Raw genomic sequence first — 22,195 nt, 5'->3', positions numbered from 1 at the left:
AACATCAGGTTCTAGAATTATAAAAGACAATCTAAAAAATAAATAAAGCCGGGTTAACACAGTTTACACAATTTTATTTGATTATTACCACACATCCGTTCCTCAACAACATCGGGTCTCCATCAAGATCAGTGCATTTCACAAATCAGCATGACAGACAACAGAACGTCAAAACCTGGAACCAAACGCGTTCCCCTGGTTCTTTTAAAAGAAAACAATAGTGTGAAAACCGAGCATACATCAGTGCATCATTCAGGTAAATGACTGGTGGAAGTGACGGCGCTCCTTCCAGGGAAGAGACGCACAGGAATAAGTCGCATAAGGCACCAGGACTGCAGAGGGGGGTAGCTTATCGATGGCCGAGTGGATTTAACCGGTTCTGATGGGCCTGCTGTGATAAAAGGTTTCGGTTGAGATGAAACAAAATGGATCACAGGAGAAGAAAATTCTCGTATGGAGACCAGCGAGTTTCTTTATAAAAAGCAGCTCTAAAAATAAGAGCAATTAAAGACCAGGGTAGGGGAGAGGAAAACGCTCCTTTGCATTCCAAGAAGAAGAAGTGGTTAAAAAGCGTTTCTATTCCCAGGAGGAGAGCAGAGAGACTTTACCGCCATGCAGGGGACCGTTAGGGAGCAATCTTTAGATGCATTCACATGTATTTCAGCTATTTTTTTTTTTTTTTTTATGTCATCTACTCTACTGCATGCCTTTGTAGGTGGGGCGAACATATCCACTCTTACAGGGTTTGTCTGTTAGAGTCGTACTTTTATGAAAACATCCAGTACATTTCACTAGCAGCTAAATTAGGGAAACCCAGTCAGTACATGTAGTGTCAGGTTTAAAGGCCATTGTGTTTTTATTAAGCATTTATGAGGCATAATAAACATGTAATAAATGTTTAAGAAACACCACCATAGAATGGAAAACATTGTTAAAAGCACATTTGGAGCTAGAAAAAAAAACAACTTCAACATTAATGACTTTATAACCATTTTGTTTTACATGTTTGTAAAAATAACAAATCTTTCTTAAGAATGAAGCCTGTGACGCAAAATAAAACCTGTCAAGAGTATTTGAAGACATGACAACTAATCCATGTCAAAAGTACACATATCTTCAAGGCAATTAAGTATTTATAGGCTGTAAATAAACATATAATAAAGGATTTATAGACCTAATACAATGAAACACTAAAGTGTTAATTGGAAATGTATGTCCTGTGTGTAAACATGCCCCAATAGAAAGCTGTTAATTATTTATTAAAGGTTTCAAATGCCAATAAGTACCTGTTTAAAGTTAAATGTCTATTAATTAGTAGTAATTAATTAGCTGTAAATGATTATGTTACATGTATAAACACTATTGGGTTTATGTTTTTAGGTATTTATGTTGTTGGTAAGAAATGAGTCCATTTGTTCAGTGATAAACATTTATCATATGTTTATGATGCTAATAAACAGCAAGATTCAAAGTACACATAGAAAAAAGTATTTATAAGCATTAAAGCATGTAATAAATTATTTAAAATAGAACAGTGAGAAACTGGCTAGAAAATTGTTCTTTTAGCTAGGAATTATTCTTTGGGTTTGGATCCTAGTGACTTGTTAATCATTTATTCCATGTTTATAATGCCCATAAATGCTGATTAAGCGGGACCTAATGTGTTTTATACCGGCAGAGAGACTTAATTAAACCTGAACATGCTGGGTTGTTTGATAAAGGATTTGTTGTGACAAAACAGATGTAGGACAAGAAAGCTGTAAGTTTTTAATGGGCTAAACTGATTAAAACTACATTAAAGAGTGGAAGAAAAAGAAGAAAAAAAAAGATGATATCCCTCTAAAAGTAAAATGGTACATTTATGTCAGTATCATTAAATAAAAAGGAAGTTCATAGGCCAAAACTTGTCATTCTTGCAAATATAGATATATACGAATACAGCTTATAAAATTACTTTAAAGGTCTTTTTGTATTTCTTGAACCACCAAGTCTAAACTCAGATTCTCCTTCTAGAACCATTTCATCCCCCTTTAAAACAAAACTCCAGCAGCTTCAATTTGCCGCCATAACTGTGGGATTTAGAAGATTTGGAGCTCAGTTCTTCCTTTGGTATTTCCCATCAAGCTTGCGTTAAAAACCGACTCACCGGATCGCTTCTCTAACATTTCGCCGGATCATTATATAAGGTCATTTGGGAAGTCAGAGAGGTGATAGACATAAACTCTCCTAACGAAATACTCGGACTGTAGAGGCCTGATGTCAGGGGATGAGGCAGCACTGCGGTTACTGTCGCTCACAGACGTCCCGCTTTTTGAGACTGAAGCGTAAAGGTGAAGAAAAGAATCAACCGAGCAGATCCCCAACTTTGAGCATCATTCATCCAAACTGTCTTAAGGCTGTAAGTACCTGTACAAGAATGTTTTCATTGATGTTTAATTAGTAATAATAAAAAAAGAAGAAGAAAGAAACCGACAGATCAGCGGTATGTAGCGTCGTACTCTGAGGCTCTGTGAGCGTCCCCTGATATGCCGTCTCTCCCCGTGTGGCTTTCAGAGCAGGCACTGCTTTCGCAACCCAACTGTGTGTGCAAAGACACGCTCACACTCACATCCCAGAATCTACAACACAGGACCTTAAAGACAGGAAACGTAGGACTTGGACGCAGAGTCTTTCCACAGAGGTTTGCGGTAAGCCCAGCCTTCGCCCTGGAGAAAAGAAACAAGCGGCCTCATTTAACTCGTCCTGCTGTCAGATATCAGCCAAGGTGCCGGGCATGATGGGACGCTCACCTCCCGATCGAAGTATCTGGTCCTCCATGGTGTTTCCGTCTCCGCTCGGTGCCTCTCCTCCGTCCGTTGCCTCTCCTCCAGGACCCTCTTGTGCTCCGTGGCTTTTTCAATATCTTTCTGCCGTAAGGCCGCCGTCACGTGCTGCCACAGGCGTCTGCGAAAGGGCGTCGGGTTTTCACCGTGTTGGAGCGAGCACACTACTCCACATGGGAGTTCACGAACAAAGCCAAAAGGACTGACCTGGACTCGGTCGGCGCTTGCTTCTCTATGGGCCGGACCCGCTTCCTTGAGACGGCCAGCTTGGTGACGTCGACCACCTTGGTCTCGCCGCTGGTGTAGCTGAACTCCAGCACGCCGTTCCACTCACCCTGCACTCGGCACACCACGGCATTGCTGGGGTTGTGCTTCACCTCCGCCGTTACCCTGGATAAGGGAGTATGTGGCATTGATAAAATACAATTTATACCCATAACATAAAGAAGAGCGGCGACTGAATGCAAGGTCAGACTAAATGCACACCAACAATGACATAACCCTCTAGTTATTAGCTGCAAATAAAATAAAATAAAAATAAAATAAACATGACAATCCAAGATGCTCATGCAAATGCTGTTTAGCTGGTAAATACTTTAAGATCTTAATGTGTTATTAACTATTTATTGCACAGTTGTAATGTTAATAAATGCTTATTAGGGTAGAGAACAGTAATTTGCTGTCTCTTCATGCATGCTCAGTATGAGGGATTGCTGCAAAGCCATCAACAATGCAGACGACTGTCCACTGTGGCTCTACGCTCTTTCAGGAGGAGTGAATGCTGCTTGGAGAGACTTGATGCAACCTGCTGGGTTTCCTTAGAGAGGAAACTTTCTCACCATTCTGTCTGATTTGATTGAATTTGACTTTGTAAACTGCCTTACGATGACGTCTTGTGAATTGGCGCTATATAAATAAAATTTTATTGAATTAACTTATTTATGAACACTATAGCACAGATAATGATGAAGTGTTTAAAGGTAAACAATATGCTAAGGGCTACATTAAAAGTGAAGTTTTAGCCATTTATCATACAGTTATAAGGCTAAATGGTGATTATTTACCTGAAATTAAAGCCTGACCCACTGAATTTATTTGTTGAATAAACTGATTCAGAAAGACCAGTAACGTCCTGGTAAACGCTGTTCATAAGCATTACGTAAATCTTTAATGATTTCTAAGGCCTATAATACAAAAATAACAATTAAAGTTATTTTAAACTTTAATACAACAAACAATTGATTTAGGGCTACACCAAAGGTTATAAATAATTTATTAATGTGTAATAAATGCCTAAAAAGGAGTTTAAATGAAACCCGAGGTTGCCTGGAGATTAAAGTGCACCCCGCAGTGAAAAGCTGTCATTAAAAAATTGAAATTATTAAATAAGAGGGACAAGAAAAAAACAAGGCAAGTATTTCAGGCAGCTAATTGAAAAGTTTTGAAAATAAAATGCAGTCTCAGATTGAAAGTAGAGTTATTCTAAGTGTTTACTATGCTGATACTGGACAATTAGGCAGTTATTACATGTTTATATTGCTAATAAATGTTCCTTCAGGAACATTTGAAATCTTGTTTTGTGGAAATGAATTAAAGCAGATTTTGTTGCACTGGATAGAAAAGACTGGATAGAAAATACTTCAAACAGTGAAGAGACAAGAAGGTTAAATGCATTCATTAAAAAGTGAACCATTTCTTAGAAGGAAACAAAAGTAAAATGGAAGCTGCATAAATAACAGTGCATTAAAGCCATGAGCCTGAGCTTGGAAAAGTGTGGTTTCCATGGGGCCCCGGCGGGCACATACTTGTGTAATTTGCCGCCGTAGAAGGGTTTGGTCTGGAACGTGATGACGGCCGAGTAGCCGGACTTGTTGCAGCCGATGTTGACCTTGCCCCCCAGCTCCACCCAGGGAACGGTGAGGATGGAGCGGGCGTAGGCACAGGGCAGCGTGAAGGTGTACTCTTCGTCGTGCTCCAGCAAATGTAAACAACCTGGATGGAAACGTCATGAATCAGACTCTGGATAAATCCTAGAAAGGCGCTTCTAGTCGTCCCTGAAAGGAGAAGCTGTAAATCTAATCCTCACTGGTCTCAGAGAGCCTCATCAATTACTTAAAGCTGTCGTTAAATATATATTGGGTGCTATCCGTTCTTTCCAATCTGCATTAAGTACAGAAAAACAAGCCGTTTCTACAGTTTCATGCCTTTAGGAAATCAATTCTAACCGATCTAGTAGATAAATTAGAAAGGAAAAGCACTTCCTAGGTTTTTACAGACATCGTCTACAGTAATTTTATCCTCCTGACGGAACACAAATGAAAAGCAAACGATTGCTTGGCTATTTTACATTTCCTCAGAGACGAATCAAAGAACAAAGCCGAACTGAGCTGAAGAGTACGATGGCTGGACGGTGCATTGATTCACTGACCTTCTCCAATCATGGACACGCCAATAGACATCCCCATGAACTTGCTCTTTGTCCACACGTGCGTGTTCACACACATCTGCCTCTCCTGGCACTCGGCGTAGAAGCCCGACACCGGCGGGTGATGGGACACCTGCTCCGCTACGAAGCGCACTTGGTAGGGCTCCTGGGCGTCGGCGGAGGGCTCCGGACATCCCTGCGAGGGCTCTGTGGGGGACTCCGGCCTCCGGGGAACCCTCCAGGAGCAGTGGAAGGTCTCGCCGATGATGGGGTTGTAGGGCTTCTTGGCGATGGCGCCCTTGCGGCCCTCGTGGAAGGACGTGAGGTAGTACTCCACGAAGCGGACCATGCGGTCTTCGGGGCTGCTACCATCGGTGATGGCGACGAAAAGCTCCGGGTGGGACATGAAGTCTGCGTACATTTCCAGCAGAGAGCGCTTCTCCAGGATGAAGGTGGGGAGGACCACCTGGAGGGACATTTTCAGAGGTTTAATCTTCCGAACCCAAAAGGTACCGCATCACACCCAGCCGCTCCAACTCTGGGAGCTCAGAAAACTTTGAAAGCCACAATTAGCCAAGAGTTCCCAGCGTCTGCCCAGCACTGATGCATTAGTGTGTTCACGAGCAGCCGACCATCAAGTTTCCTCAGGCCCATCGCTGACATCTTGTGGTCATAAAACTCAAAACAGGCCCAAAAAAAAGGGTTAAAATAACTTGACTTTTATTTTGAAGCTGAAGGCGTTTCGCTTCCCATCCAGGAAGCTTTCTCAATTCAAAATGTCTGGAGTAGTGTGGAATTCCACGCTTTATAGACCGACTGCCGAGGCCTCGTTAGAGCTTAGATTCTTGTGTGTGAGCCAAACGACTCTGCGTTGTGAGAGGCGATCAGCTCCAGGTTGATCTACGTAGGAATCTAAGCTCTGCCTCACCGGTGGCTCTATAAAGATAGAACTCCACACTACGCCTGACATTTTGAATTGGGAAAGCTTCCTGGATGGGAAGCAAAACATCTTCAGCTTCAGAATAGAAGTCCAGATGTTTGTTTTTTTGGATTGATCATGATCTGGATGACTGAGAATCTTTAACAGCTCATTAACAGACATTTTTCTCAATGTGGGTCACGGTTTCCTTTTTCTTTAGGACTGTTCTTTTGCTGAACATCTACACAGATAATGCAGGGAAATTAATGATCCAAAAAACAAACAAATCACTGATTTCCCCAGATAGACCGAGGAATCTGCGCCTATGCTTTACACATCTTCTCTAGATCATGGGTTAAAGCAAAAATAAATCAGTTTGACTGAAATTTTTTCTAGTCAGCCCATAAAATCCCGGGACCATGGACATCATGCCACATTACCTCACTTGCTTATTGTGCAGTCAACTTCAATCAAACCTGGTAGTTTTAAAATATGCATTTAAAATATACCATTCCTGTCTCTGTCCCACCTTTCAGCATCAGAGCCTTGGCGTAATCCTGGACAGCCCTCTACATCCTCTCCTTCACTTTCCACATCCAGATCATCACCTGGTTAGCTTTCTATTTGCAGCATCAAGTTCTTTCTTCACACTTTTGCCAAACTGGTCCACAGTCCACTTTACAGTTTCAGCTCCATTCCCTCCCTGTCCTCCAGAAAACCCCCATAAACTACGAGTACAAACCCAGCAGCTTGCATCATTACATCATCTACTTCACACCTCCACGGGCTCCCTGTCACATTCAGTATAAATTAACCCTATGAACATACAAGGCCAACCATAGCCTGGACAATGCAGGACACATAACCAACACTATGATCACGTCATCCATCTTAATTTAACACAGATCGGACATTGAAATAATCAGTTTCTGCTTTGCCCGTTATTGCAGAGCAATTAATTATCACAACTCCTGAGTTCATAAAAAGGCATCACTTAACTATTTTAAAGTGTAATAAAATTGCTAACTTTTAGTGCTGTGACTGGAAACCTGTCCAGGATGGACCCAGTGTCCTGACTGCTGGAGAGTTAGCAGCGTCTAATTCCTCATCATTTAAGGAGTGTCCTGGTGTGCAGCGGCTCATCAGGTGGAGCTGCTGCATATTTATTGACTGACAGCCGCTCTTGACTGCAGCATCATGCTAAATTAGCCTGAGCTAGCGCATTACTCTAAGTTTTAAATAAAACATAATAGTGTATAATGAGGAGATCCCTGGTTGGACGCTGCGTTTATCAGCCAAGTTTTTTTTTTTTTTTTTTTTTTTTTTTTTTTCTCTCCCAGTGTCCTGTCTAGCAATGTGGCAATAAAAATTGATATCTTAATGCCAAATAGAGCTCGACAGATTTTACTTTCACAAGTGGAGCAAACAGCTTTCGCCATAATGCTCCGCTTGATTTGTGCGTGTAATTAGCTTTATTGTGATTCCTGCAGGGAGAATTTCAAATTATATGGACACTACAATGGGAAAGTAGGAGAGTAAAAGAAAAACAAGAAGAGAAAAAAAAGAGAAAGAAGAGGTGAAAGAAAGAGGAGATAAAAGGAAGAGAATGATAAAACGTCCTCTGTCTGCTCCATCACCTGGAAAGAGACACAAAAAGAACAGCACAACCAACAGACATAAAGCAACAGATACAATCGTGTAACACCTTGATACCATTGCTAAATCATATGTATTATTATTTACGCTGACATGTGTAATGTGATACCTAAAAAAAAAAAAAAAGTAAAAGAAAGTAAATAAATTATAGCCTTTCTGTATATAAGTGAACATTTAATACCTGGGACCCAGCACCTGTGGGAGATTGTACTAGTTTAGGTGAAAATTATCCAGAAGGAAATGGCTTGATAGTGATTGTGGAGAACCGAAGACCCACCTTCCCCGAGCACAGAGGCAGGGGTCAGGGAACCCATAACCCCGGACTCCCAAAGGGGCCCCCAAAGCAGTGCGCCCGAGAGGGGCCTTCACAGGAAATCTACAACCCCCCCCCCTGAGGAAAGAGGAGAGACGACCCCGAGGAAATCCCCCAGCCACCGCAATGCCGACGCCCTCAAGAGCCGCGGGGACGAGCCCGTGGGCTCCGCCGGCAGCCGGCCGCGCTGAAGTGGTCCTGGCCATGGGCCCTGGGGGCCAGAGGCCCCAGGGGCGTTTATCAGCCAAGTTACTGGAAGCGGGGGAATAAACCTGACAGGTGACGTGGCCACAGGTGGAAATAATTCATTAATTAACCGCAGGAGCAGCGACAGACTCGCTTACCAAGGGAAGTTGTTGTCAGATGTTCAATCCGCTGAACTTTCCGACCTGCTGGTTCATAAATCCAAAGAAAACCTTTGACCACTGCTACTTTCATTCATAGCATCTGTGGGCAGTTTGAGACGCTCCTCCAAAAGTTAATATGATTGAACGCCGATAAACGTGACACCCACCATACTCTCTTTCTGATTGGCTAATATCCCGGCACTGCTAGGTTTCATTGGTTGAGAGCAGCTTCAGTTTAAAACTTTGAACAAAAAAAAAAATGCTAGATGGAACAATTTGGAACGGAGAACTTTAACTCCTGCTCTAGATCCTCCAGAGTCTTGGATCCTCTTTTCATGTCACCACAGAGGTTTTCTGAGAGATTTAGGTCTGGGGGTCAAGGATGACCACGGACAAAGGTATAGTCCCCCTACTGGATCATTATCTTGCTGGAGGACCCATTATTTCAGTTTTCTGGCAGAGACCAGCAGACCTTAGTTGGCATCTTTTGGTTGTTATGCAGACCCAAAGACGCCACTGTCAGCTGAGGTTCTCCAACGGGGAACTTTTTACCTCCCTTCCCATCCTCCTCACTGTGCAAATAGAGCTTGAACAGCACCATCTCTGGTCTTTCCCATCTTGAAGAGTGGCTGAGATATATAGGCCTGCGTGTCGCACCTATATTTATACAGCAGGGATACAGGAAATCATTGATGTTCCTCTGATTACTTACATTTATTTCTAGGGATTAAGGGGAACAATAAGTGCAGCAGAAGGTATTTTCTTCAAAACAATTATTCCTTAATGTCAGAATTGCTGTTTGCGTTATTGTTGTGAGAATGTCCTACTGTGGTACTGTGGCACCCTTAACAACTTTAGATTTGACCAGGGGTGCCGGTGATGGTTAACGGCGGTGTTGTCCCTTGCTTTGCGGCGAGGCTGGTTGGCGATAAAACGGTGAAGTTTCAACCACTGCGCCGACACTAAAGCGCTGCAGGATCTGGCTTTGAAATATTAAACAGCGCGGTGAGCTGCAGGAGTAAACAGCGACTCCCACTAGAGTCACTGATGCCTTTTTCAGCCACATTTGGTTACCATCCAAACAGCAGCGTTTTTGTTTCACACGCACACATTTCTCGGATGATTCAAATGCCAAACAAAAGTAGCTTTTGTTAAATCATTAAATGCATCAAAACGGTCCGTAAAAAGCAACGTTATGCCTTTTTTTTGACAAACAATTTGAATAAAACAAGAAGGTTAAAGAAACTGAATCAGAACAACCTTGAAATTCCTTCATTTTCTGTTGGATTCAGAGATTTTACCTCCTATCAGAAAAGCTCAGCAAGTTATTTTTTATTTATTTTTTAATTAAAAACAAAAAACACCTAAAGATGTCCTGAACAGTTAGAACTGGACTTGGCCAGAAAAAAGCCAGATCAGGGCATCTCCAACAGGAACAGGGCAGAAGTTTATCCACGTCCAAACAAATGGTTGATTTGTGAAAAAAAAAGTTTGAATCTTGAACCAGACTTTGGATTATTTAACGAAACTAAATATAAAGCCTGACATCCTAATGGATAATCTATGAGCGCCGACAGGGCCTTAGCTCCTGTCTGATGTCCTTGTTGTTGGCAACAGACGTAACATACCGTGGAGTATTAATTACAAAATCTGGAGGAAAAATAAGACCATCAAGGTGTCAATAGTTCATAAAGCAACAAAAAAAAAAACACATTTAGAAATAGGAAGCATTGGAGTGGATGTGGCATTGTGCACAAAAGCCTGTGAAGCTATTAAAGAGAGCTTTAGATTGATAGAAGCCAAAAACGGTTTCAGATGGAAGCATCTTAACCGGTGGAGCCCGACGTACCCGAGTCAGGTCCATTCCAAGCTTGAGCTGCGACAACAGGTGCAAGATGACGCTGCGCTCCTCCTCCACCACTCCCAGGTCCTCCTCCTTGTCTGTGAAGGAGTCCTCCACCTCATCCTCCGGGTCGACCTCCTCCTGCTCCTGAACAGAGGAAGAGGAGGGCTGAAGCTTTCGTCACAGGGCTTCTGCAACTCTTACCGTTCACTTTAAACTTTGTAAGAGCCTCTTTGTTTAGATTTTGGAGCCTTCTAAATGAATCAAGTCAACGTTACACAACAGCTTTAGAAAGTAGGATCTTGTTTTAAGACGTTTTCCCATTCTCTCTAGGGCTGGACAATTAATTGCATTTTTTATATAATCGCAACTAGGGCTGGACGATATGGCAAACACTTATATCACAATATATTTCTTAATTTCGGTCGATACGATATAATTACAGTATCAACATAAACAAAACAAAGGCCTCAGAAAGACTGCAAAGAATTCCCAAAATAGATGCCTGCACAAACGTAAGACAATTATTTCAGCATGTTTCTAAAACTCCTCCAATAAAAACATTATAGAAATATTTGTTTTAAAACAATTTAAGCCACATAAAATCACATAAAACCCACAACGTCAGTCACTGACAAATGCTGATGATTGATTGTAATTACAGACTGATGTATATTGAAATAGTCATATCATCTTTACTGAAAAAAAGTTATGATCGATAGATAGATAGATAGATAGATAGATAGATAGATAGATAGATAGATAGATAGATAGATAGATAGATAGATAGATAGATAGATAGATAGAATCAAATTTGGTTATTTATTTTAGAGTTTATATAACCAATAATTTTTTTCCTTTTTTTTTTAAAACCAGAAACACATAAATTCTGTCAGTGTATTTTATTTTTAGGTTTTTTTTTTTTCTTTTTTTTACTGATTACATCAAGTCTCTCCAAGCAGCATTCACTCCTCCTGAAAGAGCGTAGAGCCACAGTGGACAGTCGTCTGCATTGTTGATGGCTGCAAAGGCTTTAATGTCTAGTATCTGGGACATGATCATTTTTACAAGTGTATTTATTAGAGTGAATACAAGCGCTGGTTTGTGACTGTTTTGTACATAATGGGCCACATTATCATAAAAAAAAAAAAAGAAAAAGCTACAACCACATTTCGGAATGATCTGCGCAAAATGTAATAATGTTATTACATAATTAGCAAAACATATTACACAATGCGTTCAAAGATTTTCTTACATTTAGATGTTTTCTTACATTCTGAAGCCCGATTTTGTTACATTATTATGTATTGTGGCGTCATTACATATTGAGGTGTTACAAGGTCCTTTAAAAGTTTATTCCTACAGAAATAGTTTTTATTCAGGCATACCACGATATATCGGCATTAACTTCGGTATCGGCCAAAGTTAGTCATTTATTAATATATCGGTATCGGTCAGATAAGTCAAAGTTTTGCATTGCGGCCTCATTTGTGTTTTTTTCTTTTAAATGAAGCAGAGACGCTGTCATGCAATAGTAATTTTTTTGTAATACGAAAAGCAGTGCGTAAGTCTAGACTATAACGCACATTCAAAAATTCTGTTAGTCTAGTTTTCAGTCAAAAATGTGCAAAATTTGAACATTTCAGAAACGCAAATGTGTGTCTGTTTCTATTCACGCACAAACATCGGTAAATATCCTTAACCGGACATAACAGCAATATTAATATTTGGTATCGATACCGGCCCAGATTTGCATATCGGTGCCTCCCTATTTTTATAAGTATATGTATTGCATTTTTCTGGTGAACGCCTTTAAACTTCCAGGCCATCCCTCACCATACAAATTAAATATTCACGACATTTCAGAATTCTTAACCCTTGTATACCAGTTTTCATGATTTCATGTTAAAAAAATATTTTATTTTTAACATGTATGCATTGAATTATATAACGTCTTAAAATACATGCATATTGGTAGGTTTACAGTACATTATAGGCTTTCACCACATAGAAACATTAAAACATCTAAACTGTGATGGGATATCGACACCAGAGAATGAAATCAACTTGTAGGAGCAGCTTATTAAAGATGTATCCGAAAAGGGCGTGAAGGGCACCAGGAGTGCCAAATGAACACTGATTGATCCAGTTAGGTAGGAATGCAGGCACATTTTCAGTTCCCTGGGAATCAAAACCTCTTATTTTACACTATTTGCATTAACATAATTTAAGTTATGAAGGAAGGAAATAAATAAAAACAATACAAAAATAAGTCTTGAAATGGCTTGTTTGTTTTTCATAACTTTTTTCTTTGAGCCTTTTGAACTAAACGAAAATGGCCTTTTTCAAAATTTCTACCATTACAATTTGATTTGTTTTTTTTTGTTTGTTTTTTATTCCCCTGTGTGGGAAATCCTGTCAAAATTTCAGGTTTTGTTGCTTCCCTGTCTGAAGATGTAATTTCATGTACAGGTACAGAAATCCACTCATTTCTATAAATGGGTGGAAAATCCTTCACTTTATGCCTTCATGCCCTCCTAGATTCACCCCTTCTGTCACAGTTCAGCTTGACATGTGTGAGACGGGAAAAGAATCAGCTCCTAGTGTTTTAAAGCTGATAATGAACTACATAAAGTTAAGACCCGGCAGAACGTCTGTGGACACAGCGGGTTGGTGTTCTTACCCCAGAGAAGCTGCTGGACTCGGGGACACTGAGCTCCAGGCGGCTCCCCTCCAGCGGGGCCTCCCCCGCGGTGAAGTCGCTCAGCGAGCTGCTGCCGTTCTTCAGGATGTCGGGCACTTTGGGCTCCAACCACTCGATGGTGGGTCCTGCGGAGGACGCGGGTTCAGACATGCTGGTGGTACTGGCCCTCCCCCCTCCCCCCCAGCAGCAGGTACAGCGAGCATCCACCTGCTGCTGCTGCACAGACAGATGGCTGCTCCGTTCACAGCAGCTCTGGGTCTAAAGGGGGTAACCCAACACCGCTTGAGGGGACAGGTATCAGGACACCCCGACCCCACCCACAGGAAGCAGCCTCCTGCTCTGATTGGTCATCTCTCTTAATTCACATTCAGAGTCCCCTGGTACACTGCAACCTGATTGGCCCTGCCCTGATGAAATATAAATCGGGTAAGGGGAGCCGCTGTAAGAAACTGGGACACATTTACACATTCCCATCGAATCCGAACAGATATCTGCCGACCTAAACTTTGGTTTACAGTTGGCTGGTCGGTACGCAGCTCAGCTCCAGCAGCCGCTCGCTCCCTCAAAGTGTTTCAGGTGAATTTTTAACCACTGCAGATCTAATTACCTTTCCAGACAGGTGGTAAGAGTCAGTGGGTACGTTTCCCCCATCAATAATGCAGAATAATTCCACACAAGCCGGGCGCTCTGGTTTTAGGTGAAGGGCGGCATGTCGGAGGCTATGATTTTAAGACACTCACCCCCCAGGGAGGCCCTCTGGCGGGCGACCTGCTGCAGGTGCAGGATGTGCAGGCACTCATTCAGGCAGCTCATGGTGGCCATGGAGGTGGCCTTGAGCATCAGGAGGTCCTGGTCCAAAGGGGAGAGGCCGGGGGCTGCCGGCAGCCCCTCGATGCTCTGGATCAGGTCTTTGTGCTGACCCTGGGCCTGGCTCATCATCTGGAGAGGGAGCAAGAGAACAGTCGGTATTTAAGCTCAACTTTATCCTTTTTATCAGCTTACACTCTGATTACTACATTTTCTTTTGGATTTTAGTCATTGCTATTGTCATATTTTAGCTCTGATTTCTTCATTTCTTCTGCTGTTGGGGATCCAAAGGCAGAGGAAACCTGCAACGCTAATATTTATACAAATTCACCCCCTGGTGGACGCATAATACATTACAACACAGCTGGTTAAGTTGGCCAAAGTGATCCAAATGTTTGACAATGGTTTAGCCAATCACACAACAGGAATATCCCCTTCCCCCTTCTTTGCTGAGCAAATCTGACCAGACACTCTATGGCAACCAGACCCACCCGCCTAGTCAACCTGTGTTTCTGCTCAGCATAGTAATGCAATGGGGCATGATTATATTTATGGCTCATTTTGTCTACCTAGTAACAACCCGTTATGGAAACCAACAGCTTTAAATCTGATACACGACCTCCTGATGTGGGAAATCTGCAATTAAGCTCCATTTTTCATGCTTTCCGATGGGAACCGTCTGAGTTCAAGGCCAGATCTCTGTGCGGACGCATCAACTACCAGTTATCCAAAAAAAAAAACAGGCTGTTAAGGTAAAAACACAGTTACTTTGTTTTTCCTCTACTAGTAAAGATGCTGTTGAATGCATTCCATCTCGTCCTATTCTGCCTTTAGCACCAAATTTCACTTAGTAGGGTTCTGAATGTCTTTCTTTAAAGAAAACAATTGGTTCCTCCAGTAATTCAACCATTTAGTTGTAAATAATAATTTAACTGAAACCCCCCCCCCCCGACTACTAACATCTGCATTGGGTTCACGTGACTCACACACATGACAGTAGTATCGCTAAAAAAGGGCTAGTGGGCTCAAAGTGACACTTTTCTCCCCATATCACTGGTCAAACGTGTGGAACACAAGAGAACGTACGACTCAGGATGGAACCGTGACAACACGCGGAACCGTTTGCTCAGAAGACGATCAGACTGATGGACGTCTAGATGGAGCCGATGAACTGAAGACGTTTTTCAGTACGCATGAGGTTCAGAAACAAGTTCAGCTTCCTGCAGCCAAAATGGGCTCCAACCCTCCCTTAACTCACAGCTGGCCTGCTCCACATTTCAGGAGAAACAGGAAAAAAACCAGGGCTCTTTCATTTCTGTCACGATATATTGTGGTCATATGTTGTGATAACGATAAAAGTGATGATAAAAGACTACCGCATTTTTCGGACTATAAAGTCGCTCCGGAATATAAGTCAGTATAAGTCAAAAAAAAAAAAAAAAAAAAAAAAAGTCGCACTGGACCACAAGTCGCATTTATTTAGAAATTTATTTCACACAATCCAAGATTAAAAACTGACATTTGGTCTGGCACGCTGACTTATTCAATTAAACCTGGACAACAAACTGGACTGGAGACGCAACTGTGAAGCCGTCTCCAACAAGCGACAGAGCGGACTGGACTTCCTGAGGAAGCTTAGATCCTTCAGGGTTTGCAGCAAAGACGCTGCTGATCTTCTAGAAGTCTGTTGTGGATTGTGTGATCCCTGCTGTCGGGCTAAAACATCAAAGTCAGTGACTCAAAAGCCCCATTTACACTACCCTTTTTTAACCGATCCATGCCGAGCTCGGACCAAGAAGGCACCCTTTTGGTAAATTTACTTGACAGAGTCGGCTTTTGAGAAGTAGATAAGACAAACAAACGTCTAATCAGGATTTACAGACGCAGGAAACAATGACAGACGCTGACGTTCATCATGCTGCTAAGCACAATCATCACTGGAAATCATGTGGCACGGTAAGGAAGCTAGTATTATTATGAATGTCTGAAACAGCAAAATTAGTCAGCTGACTGTAAGGTCTGCTCATGCGCTCTTCGTTATCTGAGAACCGTGCCACTGAAAAACCGGGCCGAGCCCACCATCAAACTAGTCTAGATTTAGCGCGGTCCGGTTGTGTCTGGCTTGGTTCAGTTCAGGTTGCGTTCCATTTACACTCGAAAGTTATCTCAGTTACTGAGCTTGGACCGGTCTCGACACGGTTATAAAAAAACGGGTAGTGTAAATGGGGTAAAAGTCTCAAGCTGAAACAGAAGGCCGGCTCTGTTCTGGTGACCCTTCTGGAACCTCCGAGGGCAATCGTGCAAAGAAGGATTCTTCATAAAACGAAGAATAAATAGAATAAACAACCCGAGCATCCTCTCCATCAGCCTGTCGTACAACAACAGTGTCTCCAGTCAGAGGCGCCATCAGCACCGCTGTAAGACAGACCTCTGCAGGAGATCCTTCCTGCACGCAACTATCAACAACTGCCATGGGTCACATCGCATTTAATTTCCTCTTGGGATTGATAAAGGATTTTTTAATTGAATGAGAACAAGGTAAAGTTTCCAGAACCATTTGTTAAGTTTAGGGGTTTTATGACCTCTTGCTGGACTGTTGATAAAGAAGGTAAGAAATGTCCCGTAGAAGACGGGTCGCTGTTGTGGATGAAACAGTTTATTATGATAATAAAGACGCAAAAAGAGCTTTGCTTCACTCAGTAGGAGGAGCCTAAAGACCCACACGGTTCTGGTTTACTTGGAGTCAACGGCTGCAGCTTGTCGTACCTCTCTGGCGTCCAGCAGGTGGTCCGGCAACAAGGATTTCTTGCTGGAGTAGATGGACGAGGCCTTGTTGGCCTGCGCCCAGCCGAACAAGGCGGGGGCGTTCTGGCTGGGCCGCCGGAGGGACATGGGCGAGCTGGCGCTGCTTTGAGACGCCACCGAGTAGCTGCGGGAGTCAGGAGCGGGATTACTCTGTGAAAACACAACACCACAAGATGTTAAAAGCGCGATGTAGTTTTCACACGCAGGGCCACCAAAGCTAGAGCAAGAAAAGGATGAAGGCTATTACAGTTGTTTTTGTTTTTTTTTATAAACTGGATGGCGAGTTATTGAGAATATAATTTTAAAACAGATTGACCAAATTTACGTCTAGACTTTCACAAGGCCATTCTAACAGATGAAAATGCAGAAACCTAAACCACTGTAGCCCTATGGACTGGATTTTGTTCCATTGTTGTGGCAAGCAAAGGTCACGTTTTGTAAATGGGAATAAAAATAAATGAAATGAAACGTTAAAAAAAACTTCTTAAATCAAAAAAATTATAATTTTTTAATATTTAATTTTTTCGAATGCTTCTTTTTCGAATCCCGTACTCTTCACACCTGGGGGCGGGCTTTCCTCTGCAGAGAGGAGCAAAGACGCATTTTGATTGGTCCGCGTGGTCGCGGTAAAAGAGCGAGAAGCGAAATGAACACAATCTGTAAAACTCAGTATGAAAAAAAAAAAAAAGAAAAATGTGAAAACAAATGTATTTTTAAATCATATTTTAAACAATAAAATGCGATTTAAAAAAAATTTAACAACAAAGTTATTCTCAAAACCTTTTTCATTAAGACGTTTTTCAAAGTTTAATTTCTAGATTGCACTTTTTACCACCCGTTCTTTCCATTTACGAAACGTGTTCTTGGCTTTGCAACAATAACGGGGCAACATTCCCTCCGTACAGCTCTGCCTGATGGTTTGGCGTCGCTGTCCAGGTGGAACGTGAACCTTCACCCAAGTCGCACGTCTTCTCCCGCCTCCAACTACTTCACTGATTTGTGTTGATCTATCTAAAGCATCAAATCTCAAAAAAAATACGTTTGGGGTTTTAATGCGGAAAGGTTGAAGGGGTATGCATCCTTTTTGAAAGGCATCTAGCCCATTAAAGCAGGCCGTCTTGAGCAGATCGATACCTGAGATCACAGCACATACGCACAGGATAGAAACAGCTATAAAATTATTAATATTATTACACAAACCTCAGTTTCTCCTCTGGAGTACAGGGGAGCCGTTGAAGCACTTCCTACCTTGCCCATGGCCTCCGTGTGGTGCTGAGTGCAGATCTGCAGCCTACTGACCCAGTGCTGCCTCTCTTTGGCATCGCTGGCTAAAGAAAGAAAGAGAAGAAGCGTATTAAAGCCAGTCCGGGATGATCCCATCTCCGCATCGATTCGTGCGCCTCACCGGCAGCAGATAATGGAAAAACATCCAGATCAATACCGGTAGACGGACGGCGGTGATGGGAGTCCAAATGACGCACTCACCTCTGAGCTTGTACTGCTCGCCGCTGATGGCGTTGACAGTGAAGGTGTGCGAGTCCTCGTCGCTGGGCGAGATGACGGCCCCGGCCAGGGGGAGCATGCCCCTGGGCTTCTGCGGGCGAGACTGCTCGTTGACGAAATACTCCAGCAGCCCTGCTTCATTGTTCAGGACGAAGAACCTGTGTGTGTGTGTGTGGGGGGGGGGGGGACCAGACACCCAAACAAGCAGCCCATTTAATGATCCGATCACCTGATTCAAAGCGGTCCAGCTGGATCAAAACTCACCTGTACTGCCAGCCGGTCACCAGGTTTGTGTATTTCATCAGGTAGCCGTCAATGTTCTCCATGTGATCGCTTGGTAGAAAATGGGGGAAATAAACAAAGGGGCAAAAACACAGAGACTGATCAGCAGGAACTCCTTAAAGTCAGCGCGCAGGGCAAAGTCCACCCACCACGCAGAACCTGCACAGTACGTTTCCCAGGTGAGTCAGCCTGGCAGGTAAACAACACCCACCTGTACTGCCAGCTTTTCCCGCCCGCTCTGCCCGAGCTCGGGGTCCTGTTCGGGGGAAAGCCATCCAGCTTGCTCTCGTTTTCCGCGACCCGGACCGCCGCAGTCTCCCCTTGCATAGTCCGTCAGCCCTGCTCCTGCGGCTAGCTGCTGGGGCTAAAACTTCTGACGCTAAGCTGAGATTTGATCAAGCAGGTCGAGCTTCCGCGTTTTGCTTTTTGTTTTAGTTTTTCCCCCCACGGCAGAGAAAGAAGTCTCATCCCTCAGGGGTGGGGGGGAAGGGGGAAACCGACCTCAGGACCTCCTGCGCAGACTAGGGCTGGGAGCTCATAACGCGATCAGCGGGGAAAGAGGTGTAGCAGAGTTAGCATTATCAGCGCTAGCTGCTGATATTTACTGCCTCGGGAGGAACGCGGTCACGTGACGTGGCGACGGAGTACGTTTCCGTTTGGGCTTTAAAAAATAAAATAAAACAAAAATAAATAAATGAAACAACAACAAAATGATCAACCATAACCAAACCGTAAAAAAAAGAGAGAGAGAAAAAAAAACATTCATGAGGAATGTAATGTCCCACGGTTTTCGGTCTTACATCAGGCGAGTGTTAAAAACAAATCTGTTTTATGAATAAATATTTGCCCCTAATTGAAATTTCGAAATGCCATTTTCAGTTCAATTTCACCAGTCATTCCAGAGTATGTCTTAAAGGTGCACTGCATAAGGGGTAAAGGTAGGACAATTCTAATGACCCCTGAGTGACAAGGGCCTCAAAAAAGAGAATGTTGTTGATATTATAAGCTTTATGGATGATATATATATATATATATATATATATATATATATATATATATATATATATATATATATAAAATACAATAGAATTCAACTTTATTGTCATGGCACTGTCACAAGTACAAGCTACGAAATGTGGTTTTATCCAGAAGTGCTATACACAAGTTCTATCTATCTATCTATCTATCTATCTATCTATCTATCTATCTATCTATCTATCTATCTATCATAGATAGATAGATAGATAGATAGATAGATAGATAGATAGATAGATAGATAGATAGATAGATAGATAGATAGATAGATAGATAGATAGATAGATAGAGAGAAAATTTATGTCATGGGTTTGACATAAATTTCTGCCAGCACCCCACTGGTCAGGTAGACTACTAGACCTGTAGAATCACACGAAACCTGTCTAGCAGCATCAAGTGGGCTAAAAATATCACAAAGAGCAACATGCCCCACTATAATATACTATACACTATATACACTATATACCCTGTCCTGGCCTCACTTCACTGGCTGCCTGTATATTTTAGGATTCATTTTAAAATTCTTATCTTTGTTTTTAAATCTTTGCATAATCTTGCCCCAGCTTACCTCACTGAGCTTCTTCATCTCCACATACCCCATCAGTCTCTCAGGTCAGCAAATCAGCTGCTCTTGGAGGTACCGAGAACAAAAAGGAAGCTCAGAGGGGACAGGGCTTTCTCTGTTATGGGCCCCAAATTATGGAATGACTTACCTTTGCAGGTCAGAGAGGCCTCTTCTATGTCCACTTTTAAAGCTCGTCTTAAAACCCATCTATTTAACTTGGCTTTCAACACCAGTGAGATCTAGTTTAAAGTGTATGTCTTTGTTTTTAAACTACTTTTAATTATAATTATTTTTATTTTGTTGTGTTTTTGGATTGTACAGCACTTTGTATCAACTGTGGTTGTTTTAAAGTGCTTTATAAATAAAGCTGGTATGGTATGGTATGGTATGGTATGGCATGGTATGGTATGGTATAAAGAAATTGACTAACACATTATCAGTCTGGAAATGTTTATAAAGTAACGTTTAAAGCTTTTGGATCCCAGTGAATGTCCGCGAGAGCCATTAGTCAAGAAGAAGAAGTCAAGAGTCTTTTATTGTCAGCACATGTGACCACTGCGAAATTTCTGGTTACATTACATATAATGAATGTGACCAGACAAACAATGAACAAGGGTTACAGTGATCATTGTCTGTTTGCCTTCATTATGTATAAAAAACAAACAAAAAAAATAACACTGTAACCCTTGTTACAAAGGGACAAAACACGGAACAGCAGGGGACCTTCCCAAGAGGCAAGACTACAAAAATTAGTCCAGCAGTTCATCAGCAACTCGTCCAGAAGGTCAAACTTGAACTCAGAACGACATCTAAAGCACTCCAGACCTCATTTGCTTCAGTTAAGGTCGCTGTCTGCGGTGGGAAAAGTGGCATTTGTGTGAGAGTTTTAAGGTAAAAATGAAGGCCGGTTGTTTATAAAGAATCTTGGTTGCTTGGCGTGTTCATGATCTGGACAACTTACGCAACAGCAAGTCCACCTCTGGCTGGCTCAATAAACAAAAGGTTTTGAAGTGACTTAGTCAAAGTGTAATTTCAAACCTGATTAAGATTCTATGGCATTATATTCCTAAACAGGTAGTTTGCCTTTGAAAACACTTAAATGTGGCTGAATTAAAACAACTCTGCAAGAAAAAGTCGGGTAAAATATCCTGAACAAAGATTTAGAAGACCTACTTTTAGTTCTCATAGGTTAGCTTGGATAGCTTCTCCCCCTTTTAGTTCTGTGAAGGATAACCAACATTACTTCTAGAGAGAGAGAGAGAGAGAGAGATATTTTAATAATTTTATATATATTTTTTAAGGTTAAAAACCTTGTGATACTATACTCTGCTGGAGTTTTTGGCCCATTCATCCTGGCTAGACCAATTTGTTTGCCTTAAATCTCTTCTGAAGGTGTCTCACTATTTGAACCAATTATTTGTAAGTTTGTTCTGTAACTGGTGGGTTGTCGGTTCGATCCCCCACTCCGACCGTCTACATTGTGTCCCTGGGCAAGACACATCTTCCGCATTGCCTGCTGGCGGTGGTCAGAGGGCCCGATGGCGCTGATGTATGACAGCCTCTCTTCTGTCAGTCTGCTGTGGCTACTAACCTAGCTCACCACCGTCAGGGTGTGAATGACTGATTGTAGTGTAAAGCGATTTGGGGTTGGTGGACTTGATAAAGCGCTATACAATTACAAGCATTATAACATATTGCACAGTTTTTTTTTTAAATTGTTCTGTAAAGCAGCTGTTGTTTTTTTATCTGTTATAACTTGAACATTGCATTTTTACCTGAACATGCCTTATCATCTTTTAATATTGATTGTGCTGTGTTTGATCCCTTTCTCCTCTGCTTTACAACTTAGCTTTAAATTCAGCATACTATTTATATTACTTAATCTATTGTGTAAATCTGGTGTCTTTTGTCTTCTCGTTTTTGCCACTGTCACACCGAAATAAGTCGGATGTGAAATCTTCTCCAACAATAATGTTTTTTCTATTCTATTTTATCATAACTTAAATAATAATATTTAATATATATATATATATATATATATATATATATATATATATATATATATATATATATATATATATATATATATAGTTAGGATTTCTACGTTTAGCATTTCGGATTCTTTTTTTATTATTACACAATTATTTTGAAACTCACTCCAACCGGAAG

General features: G+C 41.9%; 1 protein-coding gene across 3 annotated transcripts; it reads right to left on the bottom strand.

Annotated features, from left to right (window-relative positions):
• Window positions 1-57: 57 nt before the first annotated feature.
• On the bottom strand, window positions 58-19,058 carry LOC105931055 (oxysterol-binding protein-related protein 11). Of its 3 annotated transcripts, none has more exons than XM_036127947.1 (13): window positions 18,638-19,057; window positions 18,409-18,477; window positions 18,127-18,302; window positions 17,842-17,969; window positions 16,603-16,791; window positions 13,770-13,968; window positions 13,009-13,154; window positions 10,332-10,472; window positions 5,251-5,713; window positions 4,628-4,814; window positions 3,030-3,212; window positions 2,790-2,943; window positions 58-2,705 (listed from the first exon to the last, which is right to left on the bottom strand). In XM_036127947.1, exons 1-13 carry the CDS (start codon window positions 18,751-18,753, stop codon window positions 2,634-2,636), a joined length of 2,223 nt encoding a protein of 740 aa, XP_035983840.1. In that variant the 5' UTR covers window positions 18,754-19,057; the 3' UTR covers window positions 58-2,633. The 3 variants fall into 3 exon arrangements, with proteins under 3 accessions (XP_035983840.1, XP_035983841.1, XP_035983842.1); XM_036127948.1 differs by having other exon boundaries at window positions 17,890-17,969; window positions 18,638-19,056; XM_036127949.1 differs by lacking the exon at window positions 18,409-18,477 and having other exon boundaries at window positions 18,638-19,058.
• Between the last annotated feature and the right edge of the window lie 3,137 nt (window positions 19,059-22,195).

Source organism: Fundulus heteroclitus, chromosome 24 (genome assembly GCF_011125445.2).
Source record: "Fundulus heteroclitus isolate FHET01 chromosome 24, MU-UCD_Fhet_4.1, whole genome shotgun sequence".
Classification (NCBI taxonomy): domain Eukaryota; kingdom Metazoa; phylum Chordata; class Actinopteri; order Cyprinodontiformes; family Fundulidae; genus Fundulus; species Fundulus heteroclitus.
Note: the sequence above shows the minus strand (reverse complement) of the source record. Positions and strands in the feature narration are given on the sequence as shown.

Coding starts and splice junctions, on each gene's coding strand:
- LOC105931055 (XM_036127947.1), bottom strand. CDS start 18,753: ATGCAAGGGGAGACTGCGGCGGTCCGGGTCGCGGAAAACGAGAGCAAG. Junction 17,970..18,126: donor CGAGCAGTACAAGCTCAGAG/GTGAGTGCGTCA, acceptor TTCTTTCTTTAG/CCAGCGATGCCAAAGAGAGG. Junction 4,815..5,250: donor CGTGTCCATGATTGGAGAAG/GTCAGTGAATCA, acceptor GTTTCCATCCAG/GTTGTTTACATTTGCTGGAG.